The 13,416-nt window shown below is 41.3% G+C and overlaps 1 protein-coding gene across 1 annotated transcript in view; it reads right to left on the bottom strand.

Annotated features, from left to right (window-relative positions):
* Positions 1–13,416, bottom strand: part of LOC128459041 (receptor-type tyrosine-protein phosphatase gamma) — a 342,929-nt gene that overhangs the window by 27,356 nt on the left and 302,157 nt on the right. Inside the window, exons 10-12 of the mRNA XM_053444144.1 lie at positions 8,212–8,320; positions 7,686–7,735; positions 5,667–6,462 (exon numbers count right to left, since the gene is read on the bottom strand). Coding sequence (XP_053300119.1) covers positions 5,667–6,462; positions 7,686–7,735; positions 8,212–8,320 — 955 coding nt within the window. The remainder of the gene's footprint in view (positions 1–5,666; positions 6,463–7,685; positions 7,736–8,211; positions 8,321–13,416) is intronic.

Here is a 13,416-nt window from a genome sequence, read left to right as displayed (position 1 = left end):
AACAAGCCCTCCTCAGTTTGACCTGTTTTTAGTGTCGGGCAGAAATCACATCGCGTCAACACCCACCGTGGCCCTTCGCGATGCTTGTTTTAATTAAACAGTCGGATTCCCCTGGTCCGCACCAGTTCTCAGTCAGCTGCTAGGCGCCAGCCGGAGGGTTCCCCCAGCGGTCGCCGTAGCTGAGGTGATCCGCGAGAAGGGCCCGACACGCGTCCAGAGTGGCCGCCGCTGACCGCGTACCCGGTCCCCTCCAACGGCCCGCCTTCCGCGCCGGCGATGGACACCGCCCCGCGGTACAAGAGAAAGAAAGCCCCCCCACAAGTGACGCCGTGAGGTGCCACCGGATGAGGACCTCCCGGTGCCGCACACTGAGCCTCTGGCCGCGGAGAGGAGGGCGACGGAGGGACTGCTCCCCCAGCCGCGGCACGTGCCCAGCGGTTTTACCACAAATATGAACATCGGCCAATGATATCGGTGAAAGTCAAGTTTATTACCGATAAGCCGATATCAGTAAACGAGGCGAATATCGGCCGCTACCGATGTTCGGCCGATAAATCGGTGCATCCCTAATAAATACAAAACTGAACCCAGTTGACAAAATAAGCAGATGTAATTAAGAAGAGGTCAACATGAAAACTCATTCCACTCAGATCAAACAATACAATTCACCAAGGAAATGAAGAGCAAAATGCTCTGATAAAAGTCTGAAATCTTTGAGAAACATTTTTGCTTTCTCCATGTTCCTCATTTTATACTAGAAGAAGTTTGATGGACATGTGTCCGGCCATGTTGTTTTCAATTTCCTGTTCATGTAGCTCTTCACTGATTATTTTTGGGTCAAGTCTTATTTGCTAAGCTAGGCTAAACACTACTGCATCACTACAGAGGACTCAAAGGGATGGTGCCGTTCAACAGCTCATGCTGAGCGAGAAAGCCAACACGCTTATGACATGAAGCTGTTCCTTTGACTTCATCTGACTAAAAAGCAAAGGATGTTGAAATAAATCAAATAAATCAAAAATGAATAAAGAGAAGAACAGACTGCCAGCCCAATTCCCAGTAAACAGACCCCCTGCCCTGATCTCTGCACACTCTGCACACTGTGGAATATGTGCAGCCAAGTAACAGCATCAAAACGACACATAGCTCTAATCATAGATTATTTGAGACAATTCGCTTCCTCCAATTTGCTTTACGTTCACAACACCACCATCATCCCCACCTACCCAGTGCAGCTGCTGCAGTCATGACGTTGCTGGAGCTGACGCCGGCCCCCATGGCCTTCAATCTGCAACTTTGCCCGGAGCCAAACATTACAGCAGGCCGGGCCCCTGCACTGCACCACAGCTGGCTTGCATCCTCGCTAACTCTGCATATCCTCCCTTATATCCACACACACAGAGATGCACAGATGAACAGAGAGTAAAACTGAAATGCTGTCTCTCTTTCCATTCCGCATTTGTCTTATGATTTCGGCGCTCTGCCAAAATAAAATTGAAAAGTCAGTCACTAATGTGCAGTGAGATACATGCACACTCTAACGCGTCAACACACACAGATACACAAACACATACACACGCACACACACACACGCACACACACAAACACATGTTACTAAAAATGGAGCAGAGGCTTTTTTTTCCTCCCCTACAGCTGAATCTGGCCTCCAAGCCTCATCTCCTTTCGCCGTGTCTGAAAGTAGGCCAGCACTCAGATCAGAGCAAGACGAGAAGGAGAGGCAGGGATGATGAGGTGGTGGAGGGGGGAGTAAGAGAGAGGGAGGGTGGGGAGGGGAAAAGAGAAAATTGAGTAAAAGAAGAGAGGGAGAGAGTAAAGAAAATAGAGAAATAGAGGGATGCAGGAGCAGTACAGAAAAGAGGGCAGGAAATTTGGAAATCAAAAGCAAAGAGGTTTTGCTTCATTTTCTGTTTCAAGTTTATAGGCAGCTGAATAAGGGTCCCCACTGCGAGCCCCCAGAAAAACTGCATGTCATCTGACTTTACTAACAAATAACCACTTCCATAACATTACTAAAATGATGAGGTTTATAAACAAGTTCACTTGCAAGATAAAAGATTAGGACCATGATGACTTAAAGGTCACATTAAATTTTTTATAACAGAGACTAGAACAGTTAATTAGCATTAAAGGAACCTCCCTAAACTGCTTTAAATCCTATTTTCCAGATCGATTCCAATTTGTGCAAATTAATGATGAGTCATCTGTGCACACCAAAGTTAACCACGGTGTTCCACAGGGATCTGTGCTTGGCCCAATTTTATCCTCAAATATATATGCTTCCACTAGCAAACATTTTCAGGACACACTCTGTAAACGTCCACTGCTATGCGGACGACAGCTCGGGATCCTTCTTATTAAGGTTGTTTGAAAAAATTATCATAATACATTTAAATGATATTAAACTAAGGTATTACAATCTTATCATCATTTTTAAATCCCTATTAATGCCGAAAATACTACATTTTTGGGTCTCTCTTGCCTGTGATCCGCAAGGCATTTTGGAAAATGGTTTGAAGTGAGGGTCGGAAAAATCTCAGTTTCGAAAGAGGCCAAAATCACAGAGGGCCAAAATTATAAACTGGGAGTACGTCGAGGGCCAAACAGGGTCATCATTTATTAAACCGGATGGACAGGATATTGGATAAAATGTAAAAAGATAACATATCTATTTGATATGAGACGTGAGGACAAACATTTAGTTGTATCTCATGCTTTAAAAATTCCTTTCCCCCACAGTATATCAAATCACGACGCATTAGACATTGACAGATGATCATGAATATAAAATAACATTAACACTGTATATCTATAGGGGGGTTGTTATTAGTCTGAGGCTGCTGCTCACCACTGATGAAGTGTCTAATATATAATGCCTGAGCTCATCATCATGAAATGTTTGTATATAATAAGACACTCTTATTAGTGATTCTCTGTGATTGTTTTTAATGATCGTCACTAAAATCAGGCCTTTCAGAACCTATGTAAATGAAACCGTCCTCTGATGGCAGACCTGCTTCATGAGGGGAAGAGCTTCCTGATGGGCCTGCCCAACATGCCACACTACATCATGCTAGACTGCCTGCCGGTAAACTGTGCAGAGGCACTGCCCAAGGGTAGAAACACAATGTCTGCAGTTGAATTTGAGGTGTGATGTGTGTTGATGTTAGAACAGGGAACTAATGTAGAGAATATTGTCTTCAGCGAAGCGTTTATCTTTATCTTCTAAACTGCACTGTTCACAAGTTCAAACTGAACTAACCCTAAGATCAAGTGTGTGATTTTAAAGTGTTCAGAGTTCTGCTGAGCACTCACAATCACTCGGTTCATTCATCTTATATTCTGATTGTATAGTAAGAATCATTGAAATAACACAATTATAGATATTAATAGATTATGTCCTCTCTCTCTCTCTCTCTCTCAGTCAATGTCTCACTCCCCTGTCTCTCACCTCTGTGGTACAGCACAAAAAAAAACTAACCCTATCCCAATAAGCAATGTAAAATCTGACTGACTGAAGCAGTATTACATTTCCAAATAGTCTGATATGTGGCAGAAACTTTACAGTATTGTGAGGCGAACCAATTAATCATGGTGCGCTAACATTAGCCATTGCTGTTCACCCACAAAGATACAAGACACTTTTGCAGCTCTACACATACATTATTTCTCCTGATAGTGATCTTTCACGAGTTTTTAGAGCAGCTGTCATTTTCTGCTGGGAGCAAAGTAGATTATCATAGAACAGAGTTTTGAGTTCACATGTCATTTACACCTGGCATAAAAACGCATTTTATTGGATCGCAGTAAAATAAAGCTTGACCACATACAGTAAAGATGCAGGTGCAAATGAACCCATAACGTAAGATGATAGATTGTGAACACTCGCACACATTGAGACAAGATTGAACAATGCAGTAAGTTTTGTTATTCCACAAACAAACAACTTTTTGGCCGGGAACAATCGCACACACGCACATGTTTCAAACCATTGACTGAATGTGAGGATGGATGACATGACAGGACCTCAAAGGTGAAGTCAAAGCAACTTAATTTCCCCCTTGTGGCTGACAGCAGTATTGGTCATTAAACCTGCCTCCTCCATGTTAGTCGATGGTATGCCTTTATGGGGCCAACTAAGTCAAAATACATATCAAATTATTTATTTTTTTAGATTTTTGCTCAGACTGATTTGTGATTGGTCATTGTCCATCTTTATATACAGTCTTTGTTCCAAAACAGCAATGTAGCATCAGGTAAGCTGCATCATAATCTCGCCATACCAGAACTGCAGGAGGCCAGCAAGATCCTCTTTATTTCAACTTTAATTGTGTGAGTTGTCCTTATTTATTCATTCATGCACGTCTGATCTTAGTCCCATTAGTGGCATTATAAATCCCTACCTCTTTAAGGATTATAATAATAACAATTTTGCAAATTTTCATGAAGAATCAGCTGTGTTAAAATTGTCCTACTTATTTTCAGTGTAGCATATATTGAATATTTGAGACTGTGTGCAGCTGTGATGTAGCATCTCTCTGAGTCCATTCTTATTTTGAAAATAGTTGTCCATCATGGTAATTTGACTTACTGCGTGGTTATTACTGAATTAGTCAATGCTTTGACTTCATTAATTCAATGACAAACGTCCAAAGCCCTTTAAACTGCATTACCAATGACCTCACACATCTAAGGGGATTACACTGGTTAAAATAAAATAATGATCAGAGCTGCCAGTCTTCTACATATTCGTTTTCCCTCCTAAAATCAGAACTGATATGAAAAATGTAACACCCTGTTACTTTTGGAACATGTGCAAATATAAGGCAGCAACACAAACGGTCAATCCCACAATTAGAAATATGGTCATCTTATGAGCTTGTTCAGGAGGGCCTTGGAAACGTCAGACCAATTTTGACGTAATGTTTTCAGCGGCGCTAATGTTGTGGTTCATTTAACACCAAACAACGTCGTGGGATTGCACAAGTACCGTCATTACCTGCTGGTCTGATGCTGCTGGTCAGAGAAGAAGTATGCTGCAGCCGTTTGGCGCTCAGCTGCATTAGGAGGAGGAGGAGGAGGAGGGAGGGGCACGGGGGGGGGGGGGGGGGAGGGGTCTTGTGAGCGCCGCGGAGCATGTCGGGGTGAAATTCTCACAAGAACTCAAATAAATGCCCCGTCAGATATCAAAACACATTTGGGGGGAATTGATGACAGAGAGAGTAATTTTTCTTCTTAAATATTGATGAATGAAGAAAAAATTGGGCTCCAGCAGAAGGGCACTTTTCTCATCCAGGGCAAAAGGGTCAGTGCTTGAGCACCACTAGGGGTCTATCTGTGCACGTGCCTGGAGCATTTGATAGAGCAGATTTTCAGAGAAACGGGAGGGTTTCTGAATGCTCACTGTGGTCCTTACCCACTTACTTGATGTTATGTTTATGTAAGAAGGTACTTGGGATTCCACAAAGAGACATTTTTAGAGAAAAAGAAAAAAACACTAAAAAGTTGGAATGTTTTGGTGACATTAGTTAAAGGAACAGATAATTAATTATTCTGCACTTTATTCTCTAATTCCCACTTTTCTGTTCTCGCTCTACAAAGTATCACAGCTGATGTTTACATACGGTTTAAGCACTTAGCAGACTCACCAGTGTGGATGGAGAAAGACCGGTGCTTCTTTTCTCTCCCTGCTCTGGGTCTCAATGTCGGTGCAGGCTCCTTGGGGGTAGTGAGTGCTGCTGTCTCATTGGCTGCCTCTGCAATTGTAGTGGGGTCAGAGTCAAGTGGACTGTGTGAATAGGCCTCTGGGTGTTTTTCTACACCAGGTGTCATTTTAGTTGGATCTGGTTCAGTCTGTTTTCTCTCCTTCGCGGTGGATTCCGATGTCTTGCCCAGTGGCTCATTCACCACTATAGGACTGGCCTTCCTCCCTGCTTTGATTTCTAGTACTGATTCCTTCTTCTTCTTCTTCTTCTTCTTCTTCGTCTTCTTCTCGTCTTTCTCTTCTTCCTCATCCTCTTTATCCTTGTCCTCTCCTTCCCTCTCTCCATCCTCTTCCTGACTCTTGCTGTTCTCCCTGTCCTCACCACTAGCCTCACCGTTATCGTTGGCAGCAGACGATGTGACAGCAGAGGCAGATGTGGCGGTTTCCTTGGCGGGCTCAGTTGGTTCGGTGGTTTGGCGATTGGAGGTGGGATTATGCCTCAGTGCTCTGCTTGGCCAAACAGAGCTGGGGAAGGAAGAGATGACACCACCACTGAAACCCAGCCCGGCCAGTAAAGTGCTGGTCACCACGGACGCCACTGTTGCCTGACTACCGCTGGAGGAGGGACCGATGCCTGTCGCCATGGAGACAAAAGAGAAGGGGATGCCTGAGGAGGTCCAGGTGGATGAGCCAGAGGAAATGGGTGCCATGTCGGCTGAGGAGGCTGGAGAGACCGTCGGCTAAAGAAGAAAAATGCAACTGATTAGAATTTGAAACATTTTTTTCAACTCAGTCAAATCTAACATTTCAAAGAGGGTTAACCTGTATTTAAAGGTGTAGTTAAACGTTTGATTCTCAGTTTGTTAAAAGTTATGTTACAGCATTGTTATGGGACAGCAGCGATTAAAGAACAATTTTGAAGCGGTTTCTTTTACTATTTCTGCGTGAAATCGTAAACATAATAGAAAGATATGACACTCATGGCTGGAAGCAGTTACATAACGAAAAAGAAAAAAAAGAAAATAAAGGGGGATCTTACAGTGTAGTAATCAGAGTGTAGCTAGTCATCAATTTGCAATAAGGTAGCCTTAAATGTATTTTGCTTTCTTTCTACAAAACTACTAAATCGAAATGCTCTCATATTCCAAGCCACATACGTGTCCACATGCAGACGCTTCTTTTTTGTTGACATATCGACACACAGTGACAGACATGTTCCTCCCTTGTTAACATTGATATCAAAAACAAACACTTAAACAAACAATATATTTATCTTTGACAAAAAAACAGGTCCAGAGATAGTCCAGACAGTCCGATAGAGCATGAGCAGGCAGGTCTATTCAGAATATCAGTCTGTACAGTGTGAATACATCAGTAGTGAACTTTGGCTCAGATCTCAGATGATTTACTCGTACAGTGTGCATTAGATTTCAACAACAACATTTCTAAAGTCTCACAGTGTATGACCAATTTAAGCAATTACAATGTTTTTAATGGCTGTCTAGTAGCCAGATGCTTACGCTTTAAAAAAAGAAAATCATACCATAAAAGTTAGCATTTTTACCATTTAGCTGTAAAATTAAAAACAATCTAAGATGCAATGTTCATTGAATAACAGTGAATAATTGTCATGCAAGCTGTTCTCTGCTCAATAACATACTAACTTACAAATTACAGCTTCAAATGGTTAGGAGCCACTGACATGCAGGATCCCTTCAGTTCACTTAAAACCTATTTATTTCTTTAGAGTCAAGTGAAATGTGTGCAGAATAAGTAATTCAATCATGGATTCGTATCCCTTATAGACCAAATCAAAATCATAGACTGGTCTAATGGCAATAAATATGTAGTATTTATGCTTTTGCCAAGTGGAGAAAGGCACACAGGAAAGAAGGATGCTAATACAAACACTGCTCTCTGCTGGATAAAAGGTGCAAAGACAATAGTTGTGATTCAAACTTACCATCCCGGTTTTCACAATCCTTGTTCCCTCAAAGATCCTGGTGGTGTTTGCTGAAATACAGGGAGAAACTGGGTGAGTGAGTCAACACTTGACTCTGGGAGGTGTCACAGACTTCCATGAGTGCACTGTAAGAACATTAATCACAGTTATCAATCGCATAATTTAAGTGGGCTTTGAATAATGAATGAGGAAGAAAATAAACAGATATTAGTTGGATGAAATAAATACATCTCTCTGCATTTCAGATGATTTTTGTTTTTCCTCTTTGGTCTTTCCTTTAGCCTGCAGCTATTAATATGAGATTCTTTGTGATATTATGATCAAAGGAATCTTTGCTGCCCAATTATAGTTCTATATGATACAAGACAATATGCTAGGCCTGTTAAAAGAAGGCTGTGCACATAAGATAATACCAATGCTCATGTGGCAGAGACACTGATAGTAAAAAGATGACATAAAGGCAGAAATTCATGTGCACGATTCATGATTGTGTTGGAATTTGTGTGTGTGTGTGTGTGTGGGTTACCTCTGAAAAGCATGCTCTGGCTGAAGTCACTGCGCATGTCATTCATGCAGACGGCCTGGACTCGAAATAGGTACAGTACATCGGGGGAGACAGGAGAAATTACAGCCTCCTGGATAACACAAACACACAAAAACACACAAACACACACACACAAAACCCAGGACAGAACGTTTAATCTCTGATTAAGATTAAGAATAGATTAAAACATTCTAAATTGTAATGGGAAGTTTTTATTTCTCAGGATAGTTACATACAAACCTTGAACCTTTATAATCTACCTTTCAAACTCACATTCTGTGCATGCAACTGGAATGGTTTCTCAATCCTGAGATGAACAGGGGGGTCAGAAATCCACATCGAGGGGGACTGGATAACCCATGTATAACACACAAAGGAGGAGGGAAACAAATCAGGATTTTGCATTGGGCAATCCATCAATTTTCCCCTTAAATGTCCCAAAAACTGAGACTGGTGTTCATTAAAAAACTAAATCTATAACAGCACAGCACATTTTAAATAGTGCAGAACAAAAGGGATTGGCCCTGAGACCAAAGCCCTACTCCAGTGTGTGAGCCTGGTGTGTGGGAAGGATAGTGAAATGTGTTGCTCTCCTGGTGAAGCCACAGTGAAGGTCACAAAGGCCTCCTCATCCCCACACAGTCGTATTTCCCACCAGCCTTTTAATCCAGACAGTTCACGTCACATTCAATCTGCTATAATAATAATAATTTCACTGTCAAATACACGAGACAGTGAGCTGAGAGGTCTCAGACTCAGATGTAATGCAATGCAGATGGAGGAGCCTCGGGTAAAATCCCATGATCCAGTTTGGCTCCTCTGTCAAGTGAAAAAAAGATGCTTGCATACTGGTGGAGAAGAAGACCCCCGTGCCAGCTGTAAGATCACAATGTTAGAAACGCTACTCTTTATGGTATTAGCAACCCAAGAAGCCTCCTCAAAGAACATGCTTGCACCCCCCTCTCTATCCTTGAGTGGCTCAGCATGGGGGCTGGCCGCCTGTCCTCTCTAACCGCATCCGCTCACCTCCACAAACTGACCATCACCCTGTTAAACAGAAAACATCTGCGCCAGCACTGGGGTTTCTGCCAAATGATCCAATCTCATAAAGTGTCCTCTCATTGAGAAAAATTCCTCTACTGAATAAACCAGTTAAAGATCTCATGACACTTTGGTCCAGCAGAAAGATAAAAATATCATGCACTTGCAGTCCTCACCACCATCCATCTCTATCACATAAAGGGGCGGCAATGTAAGATTAATCTTAGAACCAGTAAGAGATCAATTGCAGCAGCCTGGCTACAGCTTTGTTTTAATGGAATATTAGAGTCGCTGAGTCGGGCAGAAATTGCATGCACTCTTTTATCACTAGTAATCAGAATCACACTGAGTTACAATTGAAGTGATGCTGTAGAACATTGGAAAATATAGCCTACTCAGTTTTATAGTCATAGGAGGAAAAATCAGTCAGGAGGAGACATTTAACCATCACTCTATCCACTACCGCATCTCATTATATCATAATTTTCTTTATATGCACATTAGTAAACCATAGGCTGCAGTTCACTATCAATTGATAAATTGTATTTTTAGTAACTAATAACTCATTATCAAATTAAGATTAAACCTTTACTAATGTGAAGTGTGTATTATTTTCAATAAATTGAATGTACATTTATAAATATCTAATGTACAACTCTTACTAGAAAATAATCTAATATCTAATAATAATCCTATAAATTCCTCCATGTTTTGTTCCTTATCCTTGTAGAAAACATTTATATAGAAAATGGTTTCTTTCATCAGACTTTCACACATTCAATCCCAGTCTTCCCCATTCCGCATGCCGAAATGTCTTTGAGCAAAATACCAACAACACAAATGCACCTTCTCATAGAGAAATTGCTGCACATGGATACACTGAATATGTGTATATTTACTTTTTAAAAGAGCTGGGGCAAAATGTAAAGAATTAATATTTGACTTTTATTAATCAGATGGCCAACAAGCCAATGTAAATGATAATATAGAAAAACACAGACTATAATTCATCTGTGAGAGGCCAGAAAGAAAGAGACCAATTCACCATTTTAATTGTTTTAACCATTACATTTAATACAATTATGTCCTAACTTGCCAAATATTAATATGTAGTATTATCACACACACATAATATACTCATCTACTTTCTATTTGAATTGTATTGGTTATGTTGAAGCTTCTTCTTTTTTCAACAACCTTGTTGGCTCAGGAGACCAACATGAGGCCAGTGACACTCCAACAAATCCGCGGCTTATATACATATTCTCTATGAAAGACTGCATTAAATTACCATTGACTCCAGATGGCAAATGCATGAAATGATCATTATGACCATTTATACCATTACACTAATGTCTTTTTTCATATTATGGTGCTTTTTTTTTATCGATTTTACCACACCCCCACTCTTCGACTGATACCAGTTCTGCCCTGTTAATTCCAGTCATTTGTTGTTTCCCTTACTCGCTTTCCCCGCTTTTTCACAAGTGGTATGGGCCAGTCCAGTCCACAGTATTTCATTGCTAGGGGATTGGTCATTGATTGTGACAAGGGGGACATGCCTGTGTAGAATTTGGGGATCCTAAAGCCTAACCCTAAGTCCCTGTTGTGACCTAGATAAAGGCATCAGGGGAGGATGAGGAATAAGAGCAGAATCAAAGGGCTGACAGAGAGAGGGAGGGGGAAACAATGGTGTATGGGAACAGGGAACTGGGGAGAGAAGACATGTGGAGAAAGATGAAGAAGGGGGTGTGTGTGTGTGGGGGGGTCTCTTGAGTTAATGATGAGAGGATAAAACACCTCCCACCTCTTCCCCTCGATCTCTCATCAAGGCAGATTCCCAGTTCAGAAAGCAGATTGTGCACACTTCCACAGCCAGGGGGCACTCAGATCCTTTTTGTGCAGCAAATTCGGTTTTCCCACACAATCACTGGCCCAAGGTCATGCTTTTTGCACATGCTGGCAGCCCTGCATCGCCTCCAGCTTAGCATTAGTATTCTGCGAGCTAACCGGCAGACCACAATGTAAGGGAATGAAGCCTCCTGTCCGCTCCACAGCCTTCTCTCATAGCTCATTTTGGCCCCTGATGAGACCATTTGTAATGAAATGATGGAGGATATTGCTTGGTTTGTGTCTGTGTGTGTGCATGTGTGTGTGTGTGTGTGTGTGTGTGTGTGTGTGTGTCTGTGTGTGTGTGTCTGTATTAGTGCTCGAAAACTGTTCAAAAATAAGTTATTAGATTTTCCACTGCCCTTACACTCACAGTTTTGATGATGTAAAACCCTCTGTATCTCTGCAATAAAACACACATACACACATATACATTCCCCAGAGCAACTGCATCTGATAGTACGTAAAATGCTCAATATGATCTACAATTACAGCAAATAAAGTTGACATTGGCTCCATTCATATCACTTTCACTGTCTAATGAGAAATTCATCTGGACAGATGGAAATATACTACACGATTTAAATATGTCCATGTTATGTACAGGGCATCACAGTGATAAGGGTAAATCAGAGTCCATTAATCAAGTTAACCAAACATCAGATGGCTGTAGGCCAGAGCAGCGGCTGGTGTATTTTCAGCTGGCAATGCATCAGCAGGGAAAGGAGAAAGGAAGTGGGAGGGATTAAAGCAAGAGTGGACAAAAATGTCTAACTGCAATTTGCTTTCACGCTCATCTGGAATCAGGGAATTTGCTGTGACTAAATTGGGTCTTTTGAGTCCTGCATAACTTCCAAATACAGACATGAAGAGCACCTCTAGTCAGGGATTAGGACACAATAACAAGCATAACTTTGACTTTTATCTAATAATAAAACGGTTCTTAGAAAATCAGGATTAACTCAACATCATATGAAAGGATCTGTTAACTGACACAAACTACTTTTAGAGACGTGCTTTTATTTATATCCCCAACTCTTTTATAAGCAAATAAAGTGTTTGATTTGTTATTCCAAGTGTTATTGTAAACTCAGCCCCTCCTTTCTATGTTTCCCAATAAAATCTCTTCAGTGGTTTGGGAAATATATCATTCATTGAAATGTCTGCCATCTACTTTCCCCAGGAAAGGCTGTGTGATAAGGATATGTCGGATTTGTTGCAGGACTATCCTAATATCATATGTACACTGCAAGAATTGTTAGTAGCCGTAATCTTTCCTCTTGTCCACACTCTGTACAAAAACTACACTGGAGTAGTCCACGTTCCTTGTGCTGTTAAAAAAAGCTTTGCTTCGTCCCATCAAACGAACCTACATGAGACTACAAGGGTCTATCTGCCACTGTGCCTGAGCAACACACTGGCTTGGGAAACAGAAGGAGAGTTTTTTGCAACAAAGACACTGATCTCTACTGCATATGTCAAACTCACATTAGCTTAACAGAATCCAGGGCTCTGGATGTTTCACCATTGTAGCTCTGTGAATATAGAACATCTCTGTATGGCCGGTGAATTACTACAGCTGTAGAGTTTCTCAATATGATAAGAGACTATATGAATTTATTTACCCCGGGGAGTTTGCCATTTAACGTTTTTGGATGAAGAAGAAATCCAGTTTAAGAGCAGGACTGCTTTTTCGTCCAAGGATGAGTCAGAAAAATCCGAACACAGCTTTATCTGTATTTTTCAAACCAGGCTAAGGGAAAAACACCAGAATAAGATGACATGTGTGTGTGTTTCCTTATATGTTACACTATTAAAAAACTACCAGGTATATAAGTAATGTGATAAATGTGTCTTACACATTTGACATACTCACAGTAAGCAATGGGCGTATTACACATATGACTGCACACTGGCTGAAGCTGCTCCATACCAAAGATGCAGCATTATGGAACTGGGTTATTGTACTGTTGTGGATGCTGACACATTGGGGACACTGGGTGGAGTATTGGCATCTTTGCTTTTATAAAGGTGATTTGATCGCTGCTGTTTATTCACACAAGTTAATTTTATCCGATTTTTATTTTGGTTACTGACACATCTGTTGTGACTGCAGCCTAGAAAATATATATTTTGGTCCTACTAATTTGACTTGCTAAATGCTATGTGTTCCCTGGCAGTTTATGCTTTTTTCAGTCTAGGCAGTGTGACGTTCTGTTACCACACAGACTCCATTGGTTGGTTGGGAGGACTAGG

This window comes from Pleuronectes platessa, chromosome 2 (assembly GCF_947347685.1).
Source record: "Pleuronectes platessa chromosome 2, fPlePla1.1, whole genome shotgun sequence".
Taxonomy (NCBI): Eukaryota; Metazoa; Chordata; class Actinopteri; order Pleuronectiformes; family Pleuronectidae; genus Pleuronectes; species Pleuronectes platessa.
The sequence above is the reverse complement of the archived record's forward strand: the minus strand, read 5'-3'. Positions and strand labels throughout refer to the sequence as shown.